This window comes from Phodopus roborovskii, unplaced genomic scaffold, assembly GCF_943737965.1.
Source record: "Phodopus roborovskii unplaced genomic scaffold, PHOROB, whole genome shotgun sequence".
Taxonomy (NCBI): Eukaryota; Metazoa; Chordata; class Mammalia; order Rodentia; family Cricetidae; genus Phodopus; species Phodopus roborovskii.
In genome coordinates, this window is record NW_026126541.1 from 6,909,935 (window position 1) to 6,935,100 (window position 25,166).

Genomic DNA, 25,166 nt, shown 5'->3' on the forward strand with positions numbered 1-25,166 from the left:
GATAAAATTTGCCATTATTTTGTTGAGGATTTTTGTATCCAAGTTGATATGTGTGACATTTTCCACTGTAAGGATTTTGGGCTTAGTACTGGAGTAATAGTGATCCCAAAGAATGAAAAGATGGCCCCCTCACCCATCTTCTGGAAGGAACTATGGAGAAAAGGCTGTAGAAACGGCTGTAGAAACCATTTAAAGATTGTTTTCTTTATATGTTTGATGAATTTTACTAAATATAAGTACAGACTCAGTTTCTTCAATGGGCATCAATATACATTTTTTTTTCTTCTATAAATTTTGGCACACTATCTCTTAAAGAATTGGCCCATTTTGCTCTACCTATCAAATTTAGGGCCATAGAAGCTTTTATAATATCTATTACCTTTTCCCTCATGGGGGCTGTAGTGACATCCTTCCTTTCACTTATAAGAATTAGGGTAGCAGGTCATAGTCTGACTAGAAGGCTCTGAGTTTACTAATATTTTCAAATAACTCATTTTCTGTTTCATTGATTCTATTAAATTCCTGTTTTACATTTTTTGAACTATTTTAGAGGAAATGTGCTCCTTTTTTAAAGTTAAAAACTTCATTTTCTACTAGAACTTACTTTTTAAAAAATATAACGCAGGATGCTCTAACGGCTCCTCTAGGCTCTGCCCTCACCATTCCTAATAGTAAGTCTGTATTTTTCATTTCATTCAGCGCAAAAAAAAATCATTTCTAATATATGGGTGACACCTCCAACATACAATGGTCGACTGGCCTTGACCTGACCGACTTTGTGCAGCTGTGTGTGCCTGGCATCTTTTCATAGCCTGCTCTGTCACTACACGGGAGGGCGTATGTTTGAGACAGAACTTTGACCAGATCTTGTCCCTTTACCTCCCATACTCATCCTTTTTCTGAAGTCTACCATCAACATAGCACAGTACATGTAGTGTCTACTTTCTGGTGCTGTAAATACAGCACTGTGGCCAGAAGCAGTTTGAAGATTGTATTTTGGCTCGGAGCTTCAGCAGCACAGTCCACAATGGTAGAAAGAGGCTTGGCAGCAGGAAGCTGGGTCAGGAAGCTGACATCACATCCTCAACCAGAAAGCAGAGAGAAAAAGAGGAAGTGGGTTGTTCACTATTTCCTCCCAAGACACACAACATAGAAAATACCTATAGCCTAGATTTCCCAAGGATGATGGCGGGCCAGTAGCGCAATAGATAACGCATCTGACTACGGATTTGCCAAGAATGTAGATGTACTTTCCAAAGTTAGGATACAGGAGAACAAAGGAACACAGAACTAAGTCAACCATCCTACAAAAAACAACTGTTAAACTTATGGTTAGACATGTTGTGGGTTCTGGGGAGGAAAAAGATAACCTGTCTACAACTCCTTTATGCTGTAGGCTCCCTGAAGTCAACCAGGACTGCTGCCAGGGAGCCCCTCCCTTTCTTTAAGGTTGCACTCCCAGCTCTACACACCCTCTTCCACAGATGGAACCCTAGTAAGGGTTCCTCCGCGATCAAGTAGACGCGCTGCCCCCACACTGCATGTGACAGACACAGACACTGTCTGGGAGCGTTTCACTCCAATGTGTACTCCTGAACAAGCAGATTTAGCTGAGATAGGAGGTAATCTCAAATCCCTAAAGTCATCACCCACGTTAAAGTTTTTTTAGTAAAGAAAAAGCTATGCAAACAGAAATAGCTGCAGATAGATAATGTATACATTACATATATCGACTTGAGTCTTGCACTTGAGGTGTTTTGGCTCAGAAGGAAGACAAGTGCTAAACTTCAAGTGTAGCACATACACTTCCAGGCTGGAGGGTCTGACCAGGCCCTCACTGGCTAGTTGGTCAGGCACTGCAGTTTAAAGGGGCGTTCTTTAACCCATCGCAGTGTTGCTTTACAGAGGGAAGAAACACAGTGACGATACTGCTTAAGGGGTCAGAGTCTAGTTTCAATAATGACATGATACTGAGTATGTAACCAACCCCTTCCCTAGAAACCCCATATTGAAAGTAACATAGTCCAATTTACTTAAAAACAAGGGGAAATTAATTTTATGACTCAATACACAACTGACTCCTTAAAAACAAACATTTAAAAACCCTACACAAGGTAAGTTTTTAAAAGGTTTTTTGGAAAACAACTTGGATCATATTTTAAAAAAAAATTTATGACCAAACTGGAACTCTAATAATTCAAATTATAAAAAAACTGATGACCAACTGACAATGAAAGACAGAGCTATTAAATTCCTTTTTGGACAATTAGGTACAAAGAAACTCATTGCATTCAGCATGAAGGCAGCCTATGAAGAGCACTTTGCAGCGCTTGCTTTGAAGGCTACCAGTCAGTACATGACATTCAAGGGTCCTCCACAGGCGTGTTTGGAGCTGCATCCCCACACGGGAGACACTACACCCTTTCTCTGCTTCCCAGTCCATGAAGACCACACACACTGCTACCCAGCAGAGCAAACCAGCCCGGCCTTCCACACCACACCAGACTTAAATCTTTCTGAAACTGGGCCAAAATAAACTTACCTCTCTTGGTTGCATCAAACAATCTGCTTTAATAAAAAGAAAATACACAAAACTGGTAACAGCTAGGATGTAAGTTTACTTCCTGAGTGGCAAGAATGTTGTTTGTGAGGATTTTAGGGGGAAAGGTCTCAATCCATCACCCAGACTTCTCCTGAACTTGGATCATCCTGCATCAGCCTTGACTTAACCATCATGCCTGGGTAAACACCCATTTCTTTCTGTGTGAGGCACTGTTTGTTTGTATTACTGGGGATGGGAAACTAGGGGTGAACCAGGACCTTGTGAATGCTAGGCTAATCTTACACTTAGCTACATCCCAGACTATACTTACTCACTTTAAATAGCTCAGACAACACAAATTTAATTAGCCTTCAGAACTCACCCCAACTGCATCCCACACCTTTTAAGTCAGTATGAGTCAACACTTATGTTTTCTTGTCTCTCCAAGAGTTTCTACCTTGACTGTTTTCATTAAAATTCATCTATAAATGACTATCTCTCCTTTCTGTGTAAAGTTCTAAATAAACACCTACAGAAGAGAGGCTCTAATGTATCCATTTCACTTCTATATAATATACTAACAAACCAAAATATACATGTTTCAGACAACAGTCTATGATCCTTATTTTATTAACCAAAGAGTCAAAACAATACACATAGAGACAGCTTACCTGAACAAGGAGGAGCTAACGGGCCACCAGACTGGTAGCTGGGTAGCCAGCATGGGACTGACTCAGGCCCCCCTGAATATGGGTCTCAGCCAGAAGGACTAAGCAGTCTAAGGGACCTCAGACAGTGGAGTCAGGATGTATCCCTGGTGCATAAAAGGACCTTGCTAACACATCCCCCATGGAGGGATACTGGCTTAACCTAGAGACAGGAGAGAAGCCCTAGTCCCTACTTCACATGACCTGTCAGATCTACATGACCCCAACTGGATGGCATTCCCCTACATATGGAATTGGGGTGGGGGGTGGGGGGGAGGGTGGTTAGGGTGCATGTGAGAGGGCAGAGAGGGTAAAAGGGAGGGAGGGATGGAGGGAGAGGAAACTGGGATCGACATGTAAAATAATAAATTAAAAAAAAAAAAATGCTTTGACTCCAAAATTTAAGTTGAAGGACAAGTTACTGGGGAAAAGGATTTCTATTTTTGTTTCCAGAGAAAATGAAAAGCTGTGGATTCCTTCCAGACTAATGTGGTTTGATCAAGCCAGACCGCCTGAAACAGAGTACTAGGTGATCCTACATTTAAAACAGCTGGATAAAGCAGCCCTACAGACTACAGCCAGGATTTCTGCATCTTCTTAGGATCCCCATGACAGCGCCCCTTACCAGCAGGAAGTAGTTTGGAAAGAACAACGTCCAAATTCCCAAATATGTCTATAAATGTTTGTTTTAAATGGACTTGAGTGTATAAAATAAATAAATAAAAATTAAAAAGGCAACTTTTTAAATATGGCAATTCCGGCCCATTAACGTTTCATGAGAGCAATTAAGTCCTGTAGTTAGTTATTCAGCTCCCTCACTGGTGTCTATCCCCGAGGTCAGGGTTCTTGGTAGAAACAGTCGTGAAATAAAAGTGATCTTCTGAGACAGCATTCTGAAGATCTATTGTTTACATCTAGAAAGGTTAATAATATCCTATCTCTATGTAGTATTAGTTCTACATGAAAGCCTGTGATCATTTCCCCCTCTATTGTAGAATAACTTAAATGAATGTAGGGAAACCAAAATGTTTAACATTTTTCATGTATTTTCATTTTGAAAAACCATGTTTTACAAAGAAAGACACTAGACTACTACCTCTCAAGTTAAAGTTCCATGACCTTAATATCAATACATATGGATATGAGCTTTAAAACACACACACACAGAAACACACACACACACACACACACACACACACACACACACACACACACAAAGCTCTAGGTAGAACTGTAATAAATTCCTTTTATAAACAAAATCTTAACAGAAAAGCCACAGTAGATGGAAAAGGAGAAGGACATTACTTCGTAAAATCCAGTGAACATCTACAATAGTTTTACAGCACATTTATGCATTCTAGGGTTTTATATCTTTACCTGCCTCCATTTCTTACTTGCTCCTTACAAATTTGTCAATTATGAACCCAGATTTGTTCCTCAAACCCAGTCTTGAGTTTGAGTGCCAGGAAAAGCAAAAGTCCAAATTTTTATCTCGATATTACACTTTTAATTGTAAAAAATAGTTGTTTAGAACAAAATGCCCAAAAACTGGGGGAGGCCAACAGAAAAATAAGCAGCAATATTTAATTATATATAATAGTTGTTCATTATGTGGAAGGTATGTTTTAGGATGATATTTAGGATGCACTTGCTCTGTGGGGTCTCCTCAATAATTAAGCTGACCTAGACCAACACTACCAAAAATAAGAGTACTATGAAATGGGCACAAATTTACAATTTTGCTATTTGTAAAGGCAGTAAAGCAAAAGAAAATTTTATCAAATAGTACATGCACATCCTACATAACTTCCATGGAACTACCAATGTGTCAATGCAATGAGCCATTTTTCCATAACTGTACTATACCACCTACTAACAAACGAAACATGAGATTGAAATAATAGTACTGAACTGAGTTGTTTGAAGCCAGTGCCCCAATTATGGGAAAGTGCATTAAGTTCAGCAGCAATACAGCACAGTGTGAAGATATTGTGCTTAGACACAGACACTCCAGAACAGAAAGATGTGCAAGGCGAGTCAAGATACAAAACCACAGTACACTGTTAAATAACCTTGAAACACACGTAACTGCAGTCTTTAGAGAGACATTCATCTCATTGTACAACGAAAGGGTAAAGTCTTTAAAGTCACCTATTGTAGTTTATGATATAATAAATACATGTCTATATAGCATTGTATATACATATATAGAATGTGTGTTTATGTGTAATTTATTTGCCAGATTTCTGATAAATTTTTGTGGATCTGCAACCTTCAGGAATGGAAAAGAAAAGGAAAAAGAAAAAAAGAAAAGCTTTCACCACAGATTTCTGCTCCCCAAAGTAAAAGTACTTATTCTAGGAAAAGTCTCAATCCCCAACCCCAAAGACTCACTTCAGGCATTTATATTTCATCAGAGAAACAAAAGTAGTGGAAATGATGATTTCTATGTATATTTTCTGTTTGCCAGCTGTTTCAAAATAGTTTTTCATCTTTAAACTAACTGATGTAAATTCTTGAACAGAGAATACAAACTCTATATCTAACTGATCAAAACAGAGCAAATCGAAATAATCCAGTGATTCACTCCAACTGTAAACAATATACAAAATTTAAATTTCAAATTTCAAAATAAGTTAAAGGAAAATTCTACCTTCGGGACTTACACTATTATAAAGATTTGACAATTGTAAGGGGAAATGCATATGAAAAGTTCCAACAAAACTTTTGGCCCACATTTTTTTCTAAGAGAAACACATATCTAACCATATTACTTTGTCCCTTAAATTTAATGACTTCATAATTGTTGGAAGATTTTAAACAAACTGGCATATCAGATTACACAACATAAAACAATCCATCAAATTTAGCAAAGAAAACTTATATAAGCATTTTTTCTTTACAGAATTAAAAAATCTAAATGGCTATGATTCCTCTATTAGCAGAAACACATAATGCAGTCTTTATAAATCTGCCATAGATCAATATCCACAGATACAGATATAGATATGAAACATTAATGGCAGTCTATTTCTGAACAGTGCGTGGGACCAGCAGTTTGTATCAGACCATGGCGCGGTATGGACCCTGCATCTTTAAAAACTGGATGATGAACGAAGGCCCTCCAGCAACAATCTGAGGAGGGAGGTGACTGAGTGGACAGTTCTCAATACTCATGATTGACAGCTTGCTGCAGAGAGCTAGCTCAAAGGGGAGGCTGTGGAGGTTGGGGTTGTCATTCAAATACAGTTCTTCTAGGTTTTCCAGTGTACCTGTTTAGGGAGGGAAAAAACTTAATTACTACTTTTAAAACTCTCACCACTGTGGATTTCAATCCCCAATGTATAGGTCACTCTCTATAGCCATGAAGTCACAATGGGTTTGAAACTGAAGAGGTTTATGGAGACACTCCATTTTCAGACACTCTGTTGGGACAGTTGAGAATTCACATATGGATTTTTAAACCTCTATTTTAAAAGTCAAAACATGGATTACTTGTAAGTAAACCAAGAGCCAGCAGGACAGACTTGTCTACATGTAGGAAATCTCAGAACAGTCTACATGAAGTAAGTTATTGTCCTGATTGACAGGTGAGACATTAGGGGTGGACAGTCTCTATTCAAAACTACAAAGGTAGAGAAGGGGCAAAACTGAATTTTAAAATGTCTACCATTTCCAAAATTATTGTTTACTACTTTATCTTGCTCCCAGAACAGGGCACTATAGAGAACAGATCATAATCCATAGAGTTACTAACCTAAGGAACCACTCAGCTGACTCGACTACAGAACAGGGTTACAACTTACAATGCCTAAATTCAAAGGGGTCGTATTAATTACATAAGTAATAGCTATGAATACTTGGAATAAATTCTAAAGGAAAACCCAGGTATGATCAATTACTATTATGCCTATAATTCCAGTACTGGTTATTATAAACAAAAATCTAAATAAAGACAACAAAAACAGAAATGTTCTTACAGCACAGACACTGCTAATTTAATTCAAGCCCAATTAACTCTTAAGTTTGGAGGAAAATAATTCTTCTACATTGAAATTTATAAATAAGATCTACTGACAACATAAGCAGTCTAACCATTCTCAAATACAGTATAAATTCTAAGAACTTACAAAAAAAAAAAAAAAAAACCTTTAGCACTCCATTAAGTCTTGAGCTTCATGCACATGAATTTATTAAAAAAAAAAAAAAAAGTGATATATTAAACCTATCTGAAAGCACAAACTCAATCAGCAGTGTCAGGGTCCACACATAGGTTCATACCAATTTCCTCGGGAAGGTGAGTAAGCAGGTTCTCTCCAAGGCCAAGGTGTGTGAGGTTGGTGAGGTGACCTATGCCTCTGGGAAGAGTGGTCAACTGGTTGTTTGTCAAGACTAATTTCTACAAGATCAACAAAATAAGAAAGTTACATATACGTCAGTTCCTATAACCGATGTAAACTTAAAATGATGTAGCCAATGAATAAAATAAATTACAGAGAAATTAAGTTGGGTAAAACTTGCATAGTAAATCACAAGACTTTCTTTCAAAACATTTCGTCTGTTAGGAAAACAAAGGCAGACAGTATTTTATGTCCATACAAGGACAGTGAAACATAAGTCATTAATAAGAGATTTATATCTAAACCTAAAGCAAGAATTTTAGTCATACAATTCTACTGCTACTAGGAGAGTTTTACCTGTAAATCCTTAAGATAAGCAATTTCATTGGGCAAGGATTCCAGTTTGTTCTCCTCTAGATCTAATTCTCGTAACTTTCTAAGGTTTCCAAGACCATGGGGAAGCTTCTTTAGAAGGTTGTTCGATAATATTAGAACCTAAACAAGTTAGTGAGAACATTTCGTGACTCAGGAGAGAAGATCATATATGACTGCTATGCAGATTAAAACTTATTAAACAAAACTAATTCTCAAGAATGACTCTTAACCAATTATAAAAGTATTAAATATTTAATGGACTAACAACATTTTAAAACTAATACAGTTACTACAAAGAGATTTTAATTCAATTACTTAAAAGAAGGAAACAATTTATTAGCTAAATTTTAAAAGGAAAAACAAAATTAACTCTTTGTCTTAAGATTACAGTATTTTGGCAGTCAACAATTGTAAGTACTAATAACTTGATTATTTATTAAACATTCTCTAAAATATTCACTTAACAGAAGTAAGCAATTGACTGATAACTGTTGACAACAATAAATAGTGACTGAAGTTACAATTTGAGACGATTTTCACTGCACTTCAGTACACCCTAAAAATACGAAAGGGGTAAAAAAGGGCTGTGGAAGCTATAGTCCCTTTTCTCAAAGAACGTATAGCTCAGCATGGAACTGGGGAGACAGTGATAGAAGAGGGATTGCAAAAAGATCAGTAAGTTGAAAGGACCACAAAAAGTTGTAGCTACCTTTAAGTCTAGTTATTTGCCCCAACTTCATAAAATCCATAAAAAGCATATACAGGAAAACCAGTGCAACAACAGTAGTCACCACTGGACATTACTGGAACCTTATACTCATGTGTCTGAAGTGACTCATTTAATCTGAATTAAAACTGTGGAGTACCATTACCTCATCTTACTCTTCAGGAAACTAAAACTTTGGTAGACAGAATCCACAAATAAGGAATTACCAAAGTGTAACTCCATTTCAATCTGTTTTACATAAAAGTCAATGCTTTTAACCATTACACCATACTATTTATGACAGTGTTTCTCAACCTGTGAACTGCAACCCCTCTTGGGATCACATACCAGATATTTACATTATGATTTACTTTATGATTCATAACTAGCAAAACTACAGTTATGAATTAGCAACAAAAATAATTTTATGGTTTGGGGTCACCACAACATGACCCTGTGTTAAAGGGTCAGAGCATTAGGGATGTTGAGAACTGCTACTTTATAATACAACTTTTAAAAGTTTATAAAAATCTTAACAGTTTATTATCTTACTAAGCTGTGGATTAAAGATGAAAACTTCACTAATCAAAGAGAGCAACAGTCATTCTTGATGAAAATGGATTTTTAATTATGGAAAAAAGGCTTTTTAAAAGAAGAAAATAAAATCAAGAGGGTGAAGAGCAATATTCCAGATACTAGGACTGTATACAGACTTAAAATGTGGACAACACATTCCCCTCACAGAGTGTGGGGGATAAAATTAGAACAAAGCCATACAATAAAATGCTCTGAGTATGAATCTGAAGAATCCATATTTATTTTGGCAAGCAAGAGCTTTTTCCTAAAAGGAATTAAGGAAAAATGTTTTAAAGGTGCTAAGTTTTAGATATCTTTCTCTTCAAAACTTCCACATTTAAGTCAGCTTCTGTTAGGCTCAAGTGGTTCAGGCATGAACACCTTCTTCCCCTCATAGGGTTGTGCATCTACTGGAGTCCAGTTCCAACTGCCTCTAATTACATTATACTTACTTACCTCAAGGGAAACAAGACCAGATACATCTTCTGGGATCTTTGTGAGCTGATTTGTGGCTAAATTCAATTCTACCATACTGGTCCAAGTTCCAAAATCCAAGGGAAGTGATGTCAACTGATTGTCCTGGCAGAGACAAGAAGCACCCAGGTAGAACCACAGAAACAACAGCACAATTTATAATTTCCTCTGCAAGCAAAACTTCATTCTCATATTTATCACCCAAACTGAGAAAGAAGACAAGAGCCAAAACCTCTGAACTCCCAATGTTCGATTAATTAGGCTCTTATTTTTAGGTTAAACTACATTTTCTTTGTATCTGGGTGTTTGCAGTGAACATAGATAGATAGATAGATAGATAGATAGATAGATAGATAGATAGATAGATAGATATAGACAGACAGACAGACAGACAGACAGACAGACAGACAGACCACGTAAGATATGGATAGGAAGCTGGCAAGACAGCTCAGTGGGTAAAGCACTTGCCACCAGCCTGACAAGAAGGACACACATGGCCTCCTCCACACCAGCCATGTTCTCAAGCATACAAACAAACAAAAACAAACAAAACAACAAAAAAAATTGTAGTTTTAAAAATTACAAAAAATGGCTAGTGCATACATAAGGAGAAAAATGTCAAGTCTCACTTTTTTTGGCCAAGAAAAGTTTTGCTAATCTTTTATCACATTTGAAGAAATGTTAAGACAAAGTTCTACAGTTTCACATTTATTTTACTGAATGAAACCTCAGGCAAACCTGACTAAGCAAATACTCTAACATCAGAGCCATAGAAACGTATGTCCAAATGCAAAAACTAGCAAACACCTGCTTCATCATAGTATAAACCTATTAAAAACTGAGACATTTTTTATTACTTAAGCTGGGGACTGAACCCAGGGCCTTGTACAAGCTACGCCAAAAGTCTGGCATTTCTACATAATTAGCCCTCAGCAAAAAGGCCATTATCACTTTATCTGTTAACACATGAAAAGACTAAGAACTTTTATGCAGATTTTAATTTTACCTTGAATTAAATTTTTTTTTTTTTTACTTATACACCTCCAAAGAGTTATCATGACAAAGTATAGGAACAAAGTTACAAATTTAGATTTCTAAAAGACACAATTATGGTGCACAGTTTAAAGACAAGACTATGTAGTGTGCTAAGACAGAACATTCTATCTGGAATCAAAGAAACCCAGGTTTCTTGAATTTCTACTTAGCTACAGTCAAGATAAGATCTGTGACCATGCCTAATATCTTCTCTTGACCTAAAATCTGCCCATTACAAATGAAAACACAGCACACACACACACACACACACACACACACCCCGGGGCTTACCTTCATATTGAGCTTACTTAACACTTTAGCTCTGGAGAAAATTCCAAATGGAATTTTGTTGATTCGATTGTGTTCCATGTTGAGGGAATAGATGGTGGAAAACTGAGATGGGCCTCCCACTGGATATAACTGGAAGCAATTTCTAGCTAAGGTCAAGCTATTCAATTTTACAAGACTGGATAAAAGACTCTGTAAAAACAAAATAAGTTAAGATTCAGAACTGAAGTAATATTCACTTTAAACAAAACTTTAGCCTTGTATGGGATAAAAGTAGTCTGGTCAGGCTGGTTCTGTGACCATCTTCAGGGACAATCACTACAGAGACCTAGGGTTTACAGAAAGCCCATCGTCAACATAAAATTAAATGGAGAGAAACTCAGAGTAATTCCACTAGAATAGGAAACAAGACAAGGTTGTCTGCTCTCCCCAGACTTATTTAATACAGTTTTTAAGTCTTAGCTGGAGCACTAAGACAACTGAAGTAGATTAATGGTATACAAATAGAAAAGGAAGAAATCAAGTTATCTGTATTTGCGTATGATACAATACTATACTTCCTAGATAAGTGACCCTAAAAATTCCACTAGGCAGTTCCTACAGCTGATAAACATTTCCAGCAGAGTAGCTAGATACAAGATTCAACTTCGAAAAAAAAAAAAAAATCAGTATATGGCCCTCCTATATACAAATAGCAAACAACTGAGAAAATAACAGGGCACACTCCCCTTTAGAATGACCACAGGTAATATAAAGCATCTTGGGGCAACTCTAACCAAGCAAAAGAAAGACTTGTATGATGGGAGATGTCATTCTGTAAATATGTTTCTCTTATTGGCTAATGAATAAAGTCCTGCTGACCAATAGGAAAGCAAGATAGGTGGGACAAGGAGGATTCTGGGAAATGTAGTAGAGAGGAGTCAAGACGTAGGACATGAAAGAAGAGGTTCAGACCTTCTCTCTGGTAAGATAAGACCATGTGGAAACACTTAGATTGATAGAAATGGGTTAATACTTAAGACAGAGAGCCAATAAGAAGCTCTAGCCATTAGCCAACAGCGGTATAACTAATAGAGTCTCTGTATTCTGGGGCTGACATGGCTGTGGGAACAGGCTGGCAGAAAAGTGCTCGTAAAATACCAGATGATAGAAAATTCCCATGCTCATGGATCAGCAGAATCAAAAAATGGCCATCCTACCAAAAGCAATCTACAGATTCAATGTAATCCTCATCAAAATTCCACAACACAATTCTTCTCAGACCTTGAAAGGCCAATTATCAACTTCATAAGGAAAAACAAAAACCTAAAATTACTGAAATGATACTGAACAGAGCTACAGAAAACAAAAACAAGAATGAACAAACAAAAAACACATGGTATTAGCATAAAAACTGGTATGTTGATTGAGAAAATAGAACTGAAGACCCAGACATAAATACACACACCTATATGCAACTGAATATATATATATATATATATATATATATATCCAGAAATACACACTGAAAAAAAAGAAAGAAAGCATCTTAAACAAATTGTGCTGATCAAATTGGTTGTCTGTTATGTATCAGAATGCAAACAGATCCTTATTTATCACCCTGTACAAAACTCAAGTCCAAGTGGATCAAAGACCTCAACATAAAACCAGATTCACTGAATCTGATAGAAGAGGAAATAGAGCATAACCCTGAACAGAACACCAATAGCACAGGCATTAAGATGAAAAATTAATGAATGGGACCTCTTAAACTGAAAAGCTTCTATAAGGCAAAAGGCACCATCAATTGGATGAAGCAACAGCTTAAAGAATGGGAAAAGATTTTTATCAACTCCACATCTGACAGAAGCCTAATATCCAAAATATATAAAGAAATCAAGAAAAAAAAAATAAATCCAGTTTTAAAATGGTACAGATCTAAACAGAGAATTCTCCATAGAGGAAATTCAAATAAATGGCTGAGCATAATGTTCAACATCCTTAGTCATCAGGGAAATGAAAATCAAGACTACTTTGGGAGTCTATCTTACACCTGTCAGAATGGCTAAATCAATAACACAAGTGGCAGCTCCTACCAGCGACAGCGACAGTGAGAATAAGCGGAGCACTCACCCGCTGCTAGTGAGAGTGCAAACTTGTAGCGCCACTATGGAAATCAGTACGGTGGTTCCTCCGAAAACAAGCAACCGATCTGCCTCAAGATCCAGCTATACTATTCTTGAGCAAAAACCAAAGGATGCTCCATCCCACTACAAGGACACCTGCTCAACTATGTTCACAGCAGCTTTATTCATAAAAGCCAGAAAGCAGAAACAAACTAGATATCCCTCAACCAAAGAATGGATAAAGAAAATGTGGGACATTTATACAATTTACTGAGTGACTTAAAAAAAAAAAAAAAAGATGACATAAAATTTGCAGGTAAAGGATGGAACTAGAAAAAATAAAAATCATCCTGAGTGCGGTAACCCAGGCCCAGAAAGATAAATGTGGTATGTATTCACTTATATATGGATTTTAGCCATTAAATTAATAGTAACTAACCTACAATCTATAGACCCAGAGAGGTTAGGTAAGAGGAAGGGGCTAGGGGAGACACATGGATCTCCCTGGGAGGGAGAAATAAGTGACTTTATGGGTGGATTGGGAGTGTGGGTGGGGACAAGAATGAGAGGATGGGGGGGGGAGAGGGTAAGAGGAAGAGAATGTGGGGAGAGACAGTTAAAATTGGGGGGCATTTGAGGGATGGTATGGAAACCTAGTACAGCGGAAATTCCTTGAGCTGTATGACGGGAACCCTAACGAGGTCCCCTAGTAACAGGGATATGGAGTACCAACTGGCCATCCAGACACCAGGTGAGTATTTCAGTACCGAGACTGGGCTATAGTCACTTGAGCTGTTGGCCAAGGGGATCCCAAGGAAACCCCAATCACCCCAGGCTGGTGCTGTGACGACGGTGGGCTGCTCTCTGCAAACGGGCTGTGGGGCAGCATTGCTGAAGACAACTCCCACACAACTCACTGAACATAGAGAAGCCAAGACGGTGCCTACATGGGGTCTTCACTCCTACATTCTAGTTAGTGTCTTTGGTGCAGGTAGGCACCCTGGAGGCTGTCAAGAGAAACACAAAAGCAAGCCCAGCCACAAAACTTTTCACCTACAATCTGTCCTGCCTACAACATATGCTGGGGAGACGGTGGCTCAGAACTTGAGGGCGCAGCCAACACAATAGTCTCTGGAGATAATACTAAACTCTATTCTTTTAAAAAGCACACTGACTAAGGAAAGCAGCTAGAAATAATATTTAATTGTGTTATCATTAGTAATGAATTATATGGAGGATGCTCTTTCTATTCAAAATTTGGGATATCAAATCAGCATTAATATTCAGACCTACAATATTCATTATGAGACTCACTAGAGATTGATAAACTCACTAACATGTGAGAAACTCTGATGCAAGCTAAGATAATTTTGACTCCTAGCTTTATCTTTCATTACCTTGTGATTTTAACCACTTACTTTTCTGAACCATAGCTTGTTTGTTCACTGTGTAAAATGATGATGCCATATAATCTCAAGACTAAACGAGATAAAATACACAGTTTTGCATGTAATAAATGCTTAACCCTCTGTATTCAAAGGAAAGAACACTGGGATGACTGAAAACAGAGAGAGGGTTGAGATACGACACTCAAAGACACAACCATTAGACTACAGTTTAGAAAAAGTTCTGGATGAAATAGTGTCAGCTCAAACTTGGAGCAGGTGATCATCAGCTAGTTGGAGATGGAATCTGAGGTATCAGTATAAATAGCAAGGCCAGCAGAAGGCATGAAATAACTGTGTAATGAAGGAACAGAGCAGAAACGGAAACTCGTTCTTTATATAGAACACTACGAAGGTACTCATAACAATATTTGTTGTAGATGAACCGGAAAGCATGGTGATTAAGAAAACTTTGTATGACAGTCAACTCAAGAAATACATTTTATATCTACCTTATTAAAATTTTCCTGGGTTTCTTGCCACAAATGTTATTGTAACAACTGACTTTTGTTTACTGAACTGTAAAAATGTTAAGTGTCTGACGTCCTGAGAAGGTACAAGAAGGGAGCTTAGTCAGGCCTCTATTTCTTATGTGAACTGTAAAATGCTGCAATCTGTGGATTCATCTCTTTTAACAGTTTTTGTCAAGTCCAGTAAATTATTTAAATAATCCATCTTCTTCACATTTTCAGGTAAGTATTTAATCACAAATGTGGTCCCAAACATCCCTTAATTTGTATTCCCTATCTATACAATGCCTGTTCCCACACAGAAAGATTACACTGAAGAATAAATGAAACCATAAATGTACAGCCATTAGCTTCGAACCTTGGGCACATGTGCCTAGTGTTGTTAAATTTTTTCTGTATGTGCATATATGTACATTAATACTAATCCAGTCTCTCAGATGTCTTCAAATAGAAAAATGCACCCATTTTTACGAGCTCTGATTTCAGGAATAAGTCTCTCATGCAAACTGCTATCATCTCTAACTCAAGTTGAAAGTCTTTATCAGTGGCATCGAATGGATCCTACTGTTTTACTCACTTAGTCTATATTACAAACAGAATCATACATTTGCAGTGAAAATATGCTACTTCCAAAGCACACAGATGATTACCCATATTTGGAGAAAGCCAATCAAAGGCTGAAAACAGGCATATGTATACATATCCACACAGCCTTTCATATTCAGACCAGAAAGAACTAACATTTTTATAATGCTCTTACCACAAGTAAAAACAGGGTTTAACACTCCCATGCCCAAGGCATGGGAAAAACTTTGTGGGGTCTCTTGTCCCTGTTTAAAAAATGAAAGACAAAAGGTCAGGTCTGATCAGAGATTGGAAAAAAAAAGATAAATTGATGGAGCAAAAAGGCTTTTATAGTAGTATTGTTTTTGTTTTTATAGTATCATAATATAGATGCCAGTAAATTGACTTGTTTCAGTTATATAATATTAAACATAAAAATAAACACATATGACAATGTCTGAATCTATACAGCCCAATAATGTTTATCTTCCATCATTGATAATAAATCTGTATATAAAATTACATTATTTTTCAAATGTTTAAACTTTATAGGATCTAGTCTTTAAGAATTCAGACACAAACCACACCCAAAAAGAATCTCCTCAAGAATTAAGCTGGGCACAGTGGCACACATGTAATCTCAGCACTCAGGAATCCTGCTGAGGCATGGGGACAGCTACACGTGTGGGACCAGCTTGAGCTCCATAGCAAATACGAGGTCAAAAAGCGACTCTACAAGATCTGGTCTCCAAAAGAAAACAAGTGACCACCACAATCAAGAAAAGCAAAAAAAGAAAGAAACCTAATTCATGTGCTAAGTGATCTATTGTGGGTGAGACATTAGAGAAGTGGATAACATTAAACAGTATAATCTCACCCATCTTGATTAATCTGAATTATTACTATCACAGGACAAAAACCCAGACAATCTGGTTCTTGGAGCTGGATCTCATATCTTAGACGTCACTCTTCACCTCGGTTAAGTGCTACATTTCTGCTAAGGAAAGGCACTGTCATAGTAATCTTAGTGGCCTAGCCTAGCAACTGCAACCATGGGAAACATTTTTATACCACAAGCTGTTTCCTTAAAACACAGACAACCAAATTAAAACAAGCCAAATTAATAAATGTGACTTTATGTTTTGTTCCCCTAGCAAACAAATCAAATAGTTAAGTCTTTTCGTGAATACATATATAGTTGCATTTACCCAAATGGTTCTTCATAGATAAAGCTTGAACTTGAAACACAGGAATAGACACACACACACACACACACACACACACACACACACACACACACACACACACACACACACTCAACTCCTCTCCCATGCACACTCAGATACCCCTTAGAAAGGACTTTGTAAAGGTCAATGGGTACACATGCAGTTCCTTCATTTAATTTGTTACAGTACTGTATTATGTTTGAATAAAATAAATAAACACATGCCAAGGATGTAAAACTAATAACATACTGTTTCAACACAGGAAAGGCATAAACCACACACTACACTGAAACCCGTTACTCTACAAACTCATTTTTACTAAAGAGAGGTGGTTCCAGAGTTCAATAATCAGTAAGAGCTGTCTCTTCTATTGAGACCAGAAGGAAGCAAGAGACTGGGGTGGTTTGAGGGGATAGGGGCTGGCTTCTTACTAGACCAATTCTTTTTCTAACAGGGTCAACGTAATTCAAGTTAAAAATACAGTGTTAAAATATCCAATTTGTTGGCTATTATACACTAAATAGGCTTTGACATTACTGCATCAATAGGGTAATAATTTGGGTCACAAGAGAGTTCTAACCAGTACTAATAATACTATACAGATGATTCCTTCCAATTAGCAGCATGTCCTATTCTGGTTGAACACAGCTTTTCCTTAGAAGTATTACTATTGCTTCTCAGTAGTGGAGAACTACAGCTAGACTTTCACTCTGGTTTTCCCTTCTTCTCCACATTAAAACAACAGTACACTTTTATACACACCATTTCTTTGTTGGAATTTACCTTAGTGATGGCATGTGACAGCATATTCGTTGTTTAAACAGTCCCAATCACCAAATCATGGATCCAGCTGTAAAACTGACTAACTAGATTTCCCTCTGTTTTTTTGCAGACCAGTTTCAATTACATTTTGTTTCTTCTAGTCTACTTCTTACCTCTGGTAGAGTAGAAATGTTATTGTTCTCTAAATTTAACTCCTCAAGTGCACTGCATTTTGCTAATGATCTGGGTATTGCTGACAATCTATTGTATCTCAGGCCAAGACGGTTTAAACTGGACAGGTTTCCTGTAAATACAAGAAAAAGGAATTTGTCATTCAGAAATCTGATGGGCCAGCTGCCCCCTGGGTCATCATTAGTTTCTCTGAAGAACTGTTTCAGCGGACCTTTAAACCAAGGGGTTCATATTAGAGAATAACAAAATAAACAACTGCAAGTGAATTTCTAAACGAACCATCTTATGAAGGAAGTATTGGTATCATTTAACAAGTTCAACTTTAGATTTAACTTATAACACATGGTTCTAAGCATCTCACACAAATGTTATAACATCAATGATACTGAAGCATATCCAACCTGTTCAACACAGGCTAGCCACTGCTGAGCAAATAAAAAGCAAAAACATCTCATCCCCAGGTATTTCCTAGTTTTATTGTCAAGACAACATGGGATGCTACATATCAGCTCCCTGGATGAATACGGTATGTACTATCATAAAAGGTTCAAGTAAAACTTCCTAAACAATACATACAAATTTGTTTTGATACTTATAAAGGGCAACAGTAACAATAATTATGTTAGGTTTATTCCTTTGCCATGACTGATTCATTTTTAACTGCTGCTCTGAAATTTCTGGATGGGTCAGGTTAAAATGCCAAATGTTGCCTTTATTTCTACATGAAGCCGTTTCCCCCACATTAGAACTACAGAAATCGATGGCTGTGTCATGTGGATACATATTTGAAGATACATATTGCTTTTACCAATCTACTGTTATTTACTTCTTTTTATTCTGATCATCATTTGACCCAACTTTCTAAAACCAACATTGCTATGATAACTAACACAGCTAACATAGCATCAATCAAGCTTTGACAGTGTTGGAGAGCAGTTGCTATGCCCTCAACCCTTTCCCAGTCACTCCTCGCCTGCTGTCTCCCTTCTCAGTAGGGAGACCAGCAACAGAGGTTATCTCAGTTACTACTTGGAACTAGTTTTTATCCTTTACAGTGTCGTGGTTAACAGTCATATTTTAACATTATAAAGTATTCCCAGGAGTCTATCCTTAAATCTATCAACTATGACACAGAAACCTAGCCACTACGCTACTGCTGCTCTACATTTCTTATACCACATTTCATCACTTACATTTCTTTTCTACAATCCTGTGAGGATGTTGGGTCACCAAGAATTTATACCTCTGGTTACGTAAGATTCCAAAAGGTATAAAACAGAATGTAAAAGCTACAATAAAAACTATCACTTAGCAAAAATAAGCTGGGCCTGCCTTAAAGTGATTTCTAAATCAACTCAAGATTCTTCACTGGTTTCTTTCTGACGGCATCCAGGTAAGATATAGTCACTTTAAAAAGGAATGGAGGGACAAAACAAAACAACCGAACAGGAGTGACGGCTTTCCAGAGCACTAGGGAGTCTAGAGATCAGAGACAGGGTAAGGACCACTCTTTACTGTTGCTACTACTGCACTGTAAAGATGAAAGTTGTATATATACTGGCAAATACAGGACATATAAATGTACAATGGGAAAACTGGAGATAGCAGAATACAATAGGAAAACCAAAGTATTTTATATTTACAACCCATGTGCAGGGTACACACATACCATTTAGAAATGTGGAAATGTACCTTCAGGCTCAGAAATGGTGCTGTGATTTTTTTTTTTTTTTAGCATGTCATATAACCAGATAATTAGATGGCAATATTTATAAACTAAACCTGAAGATTAGTAAGTATTGGAGAATTATGCTTCCAAGGCAGGTTTTGAATGTGGTATTATTAATTAAAATAGTCAAAGGATACTTTGTGAAGTTTTATGTTTCATGTGTACAGGGGTTTGTGTGAGCCAAACTTGAGTGTGATCACAGGCATGCCTGTGCCTGTTAGAGCAGTGTGATCACAGGCATGCCTGTGCTTGTCTGAGTGGTGTGATCACAAGCATGCCTGTGCTTGTTAGAGCAGTGTGTTCACAGGCATGCCTGTGCTTGTCTGAGAGGTGTGTTCACAGGCATGCCTGTGCTTGTTAGAGCAGTGTGTTCACAGGCATGCCTGTGCTTGTCTGAGAGGTGTGTTCACAAGCATGCCTGTGCTTGTCTGAGTGGTGTGTTCACAGGCATGCCTGTGCCTGTCTGAGTGGTGTGATCACAGGCATGCCTGTGCTTGTCTGAGAGGTGTGATCACAAGCATGCCTGTGCTTGTTAGAGCAGTGTGTTCACAAGCATGCCTGTGCTTGTTAGAGCGGTGTGTTCACAGGCATGCCTGTGCCTGTCTGAGTGGTGTGTTCACAGGCATGCCTGTGCCTGCTGGAGCAGGCCAGAAGTGATGTTCCCATGTCTTCCTCAATCACTTCCGACCTTGCGATGTTTGTTTATTTATTTACTTACTTATTCGTTCATTTGTTTAGATCGTTTCTTACTGGCTTGGATTTGGCTGACCTGACTGTGTGGCTGGAATCCCCCATCGCCACCTGCCTAGATTACAAGCATGCACTGAGGCTTGTATGTGTGTGTGTGTGTTAAGACGGTACCCAATCCTCATGTTTTCACAGCCAGCACTGTACCAGCTGAGCCGGATCCTGGGCCCTCCTTGTGACCTCTATGTGAGCAAGGCTATGACCACAGATGTAATTTTTATGCTCACGGACAAAAATGTTCTCTTCTCACATAAAGACTATCTGATTACAACCTTTGACCCTAGAACAGACCAACTTTAAGACATTTGCTATGCAGTTTACCAAAACTGCTTCTTTGCAGTGACCCCAGAGGACTATTAGACTCAGGGTTGAGGTGAAATTTGTGCACATAATTTGTAAATTTACCTAAGTTATTATAACCTGTTTTTCAAACTGTTTTCAAGCATGTAATATTCATAATAGAACATGTCAGATTAAACTGCCACAGCTACCACAGCTATTTTACTTACTTGAGTCTTGTATTTCCACCTAAATGTAAGGTACCCTAAAGGTGAGAACAAGGGTGGGTGAAACCCTATAGACAGTACACATTTGAATCTTTAAAACAGCAAATTTTTATTATTAAAGGTACTTTCTTCATACCTAAACCTCAACCCTGAATCAACACAGCTCTGACAGGCTCCATGATGTATCTATTACACTCAACTAATACTATGCCAATGCTTCTGGAATCAGTGTGTGTGTGTGGGGGGGGGGGGAATGTCACACCAATTAAAAAATGCTTATTCCTATTTCTGTATCTGTTTCCAGATCCTCATAAATTCTATTGTCAAAACACTAAAGTTAGAACCAGGCAAAGAATATCCACAGCTGGGTATTGTTGTAAGTTTGTTACAACATAGGAAATACTGAGAAGCATTAAGGTGACAGACTGAACTCTGAAAACTGTTATAGAAGAAAACACAGACTTCACTGATTGAAAATATTTCCTAATAGGAGTTTTATCCTGTCCAAGTCACTCAGACTCTACATCCTTAAAATCTCCTCTCCTATCTCTCTGCTAGTTTATCCCTCATCATCTCAAAACTATGTAACTATCTTTGAAGATTAACCTTTACTACTTATCCTACACCATAATAGTTGAAATAAATCTACTTTTCTTTTTATGTAACTGAGAAAACTAAACAACCACTTCTTTTCCTATCAAATGCATTTATATTACTCTACTAGTTTATAAGGCTCTGGTCTCTCATCTTCTGAACAAGATGCTGCTATATAAAATGTCAAATATCAGACCGTCTACTCTCTCTCAACACACTAACTTCCACAAATGACTATTATGCTCAGAGTAAGACAGTCACTAAGAGGTCTGAACAAAATGCTTTGAGTATTTATAAAGAGGAGGACAAGTCCTAGCAGAAAAGATAAAAACTGACCTTATGAACCAGGTGGGAGAGTTACTATTACAAAGGAAAACCTCTGCCTGGTACAACAGAAGGGAATGAACAGAGAAGATGAGAAGGGTACTGTGAAAATGGAGGGTAGGGCCAGTGAGCCAGCTCAGCAAGTAGAAGTTTGGCACCAGGCCCAAGGGCCTGACCTTAACCCCTTGGATGCCACAACGATAGAAGGTTCCTCCAAGTTGTCCTCTGATCTCTCTTCTGCACGCACCCAACATGAGCGTACATGCGAGCACATGTGCGCACGCGCAAACACACACACACACACACACAAATGAACGAATGAATGAATGAATGAAAAATTATGAAGAGCTAAAAATGAAATGTACAGGTAAGATGTTTGAATATTATACAGTATGATATTTATTTTCATTGTCAACTAAAGATATACACTTGAAGGTTAAGAAATAGATCATGGCTTGAAGCTTTAGACAGTTATTCTGTGACATTCGATAAAAATGGCTAGGAACACCTAGGCAACACAGCAGAGCTGGCCCAGATGGGGTGGGTACAGGTGAGCTGGCCCCTGAGGGCTCTGAGAGTCAAACTGGCCCCACACCTTGCTGCAGGCTGCCCTGGGTGAGCTAGTCAGTGTAGTGCTGGACAGCTCGCCATGGTGGTGAGGATGAGGGAGAGCTGGAGGGCTGAACAACCCTGCAACCACCCAGGCCCAGAACCAGAGCAATGAGTTGGCCCACTCCAACACCCCCCATCTATGAAGTGCTGGGGCTTGTGAAGGGGCTGTCCTGCAGATCCAAAGGCAGCAACAGGACATCCGAGAGGATCCCCGTGAGGGCCAGTATCAATAGTGTAGCAGAAGCCAGAGGCTGGAGCCAGACCAACAACTCACGGCAACGGACACTTGCAATAAAGATGAACAGCACTACAGCTTCCATGACAAGATGTTTTTAAGTTTTCTTTTTTGTGGGGGAGGGGGAGGTTGCACGGGCAGACAGGAAGAAACACAGAGGAGTGGGGTCAGGATGCATGAACTGAAATCCACAAAGAATCAATACAAACTTTTGTTTAGAAACAAGCGAGTAAGGCATTTTGTAAAACTTGTGTGTGTGTGTGTGTGTGTGTCTTTAATGTAGTATAATATAAAAATTACTCAATAAATTCTACAAATATTTACTTAATTTGTGGGAGAATCACTATAGCAAAAGGAGCCACATAAATTTTTTTTTTTAAAACTAAAGATCTCAACAATGAAAAGCAATAGCTAAGCAGCAACTAGCAGTTATTTTTCATGGCTGAGAAATGCCTGGCATGAAGCAACTTAGGGGAAGAAGAAGCTACATAGCTCACAGTTTAAAGACACCATGGCAGAGAAGATATGCAAAGGAGTGATACACTCCATTTAACAACTATAAAGTAGTTTGTATATGTGAGTACAAGTATCAATCTAATCACGACTCAAATACTGCCATGTTTCTAATGTTTAGAAGAATTCAGTAATAAAAACCTCCATACATATATTTGTACATACATCAGAATATTTCATGACGTGTCAGAGGATGAGTTATTGTAAATTGTTATGTGATGACCACACAGCTAAATTAATTTCATTTCCACAAAGATCATGTTCACTTACTCGCTCTTTGAAGGACAAAAAGTAAGTTTATACTTTATTCCTTGCCTACGGCCCCTGCTACAATAAAGCCAGCGATGGTGGGAGGGTCCCCTCAAGTAGTGGTTGTGACTGTAAAAGTTCTTTAAAAAGAACTAGAAGTAGATGAGGCATCTCTCTCTCCTCCTTACTATGCCTTTCCTATTACAGAAACATCTGCCAGGGAGTCTTTGAAGTCTACCAGAAGAGAAAAGGATTAGTAATGGCAAGACCCCATAAGTCTGTTCCACCAACTGACACGCCTCATTTAATCACTCTCTACAGTAGAACAAGAGACCAACAAAATGCTTTAAATGTCTCTTAATCTCATTCTGTAGCAACAAACATTACTGAAGTGATAGATTTCTAAATGATTTGCACCTCAAAAACCAGCAAACAGAACCAAACCAACCTCAGTCTTAGAATAGAGTTCCAAAAGTAAAACACTTCAAACTAAAACTGTTGCTGTGAAATTAATGCACAATATTAACTACGACCAAAGCAGTGCCTCTAGAAGTTGAACTTTTAAAAATAAGACCCATGAGAAATCCATGTTTGCATATGCCTTATCACTTATTTAAAAGAATGTCAAAGAATCATCTGAATTTAGCCAAGATCCTATTACTCTCAAAACAGTAAGTAAAGGAGACTGTAAAAAGTAATTAGGAAATACCAAACCTCATTTATATGGGGGGGGGGGTGGTAAGGGGATGACAAGTGGCACCAAAAGGTTTACTGTGATTCCTCAGCAGGGTTCTAACTACAAGTTAAACTGCAACAGTGAAACCAAGAAATGGCCTCTTAAAGCTGAGAGACTGCCACTAAGAAAACCACAACAGGACACAGATCACTGCCAATCACTGACAGCTTTTAAGTGCTTGACTTTGACTATAAATTGCTCCACTTTACCAGCTTGTTTTCTTATGGTGTCAAATGTTTAAAACATGATGACACTGCATGGCTATGAATTAAAATTAGATACTTTCAATTTTGGCAAATATAAAGCATATTTAGGTTAACTCAGTGCATTAGTTTAGTAAGACTATTTCAGTCTTAATCTTTTTACTAAGAAGAAAGAAAGTCAGTGGGAAGAATACCCATTCTAAAGATGAAATAATGTCAAAGGTGAACTTTTTAACCAAATCGAAAGAAAAAAAAGCTAAAAAGGGACTGTAAAAATCCTAAATGTCAAAAACAATAGGAATACAACTACTTCAAAAACACTAACATATCTGTTATAGACAATGCTGTGCTGAATGTTCACTTACAGCCTGGGGGGTTGTTTGTTTACCTGGTTGGTTGTTTTTGTTTTTTTCCAGACAGGGTTTCTTCATGTAAATAGCCTTGGCTATCCTGGAACTAGCTCTGTAAACCAGTCTGGCCTCAAACTCACAGATTCCCCCTGCCTCTTGCCTCCCCAGGTGCTGGGATTAAAAGCGTGCACCACCACACCCAGCATAACTTTTGTTTCTACAACCATAATCTCTCTGATATGTCTACTGAGCCTGGTGCAACAAAAAGACATCTGTAAACTGGCCTGTGCTTCAACCTTGAATGCAAGGTTTTGTTGCATCCTTCTCTCTTTTTCTAGTTTCAAGAAGAAATAAAAACTTAGATGATTATCCTACATTAGACCCTTTCCCCTTGGTTTTATAATGGCTGTCAGAAATCCCATAATGTCTTATGGAAAAGCACGTTCATCTTATGAACAAAATTACACTGTTGTAAGACTTAAGGTTTTCCTTTTGTTCACAGAGAACCCTTGAAGGAAAGGCGGTTGTATGCAGTCAAGTGTAGTTTGAATCATTCAGCAA

General features: G+C 37.9%; 1 protein-coding gene across 1 annotated transcript in view; it reads right to left on the reverse strand.

The window, feature by feature from the left end:
* Positions 1-4,275: 4,275 nt before the first annotated feature.
* The window catches only part of Shoc2 (SHOC2 leucine rich repeat scaffold protein), a 68,348-nt gene continuing 47,457 nt past the window's right edge, over positions 4,276-25,166 (reverse strand). The window contains exons 4-9 of the mRNA XM_051199626.1: positions 17,789-17,919; positions 11,047-11,235; positions 9,703-9,825; positions 7,947-8,084; positions 7,531-7,648; positions 4,276-6,521 (exon numbers count right to left, since the gene is read on the reverse strand). Of these exons, the coding sequence (XP_051055583.1) occupies positions 6,313-6,521; positions 7,531-7,648; positions 7,947-8,084; positions 9,703-9,825; positions 11,047-11,235; positions 17,789-17,919 (908 nt within the window). The 3' untranslated portion in view covers positions 4,276-6,312. The remainder of the gene's footprint in view (positions 6,522-7,530; positions 7,649-7,946; positions 8,085-9,702; positions 9,826-11,046; positions 11,236-17,788; positions 17,920-25,166) is intronic.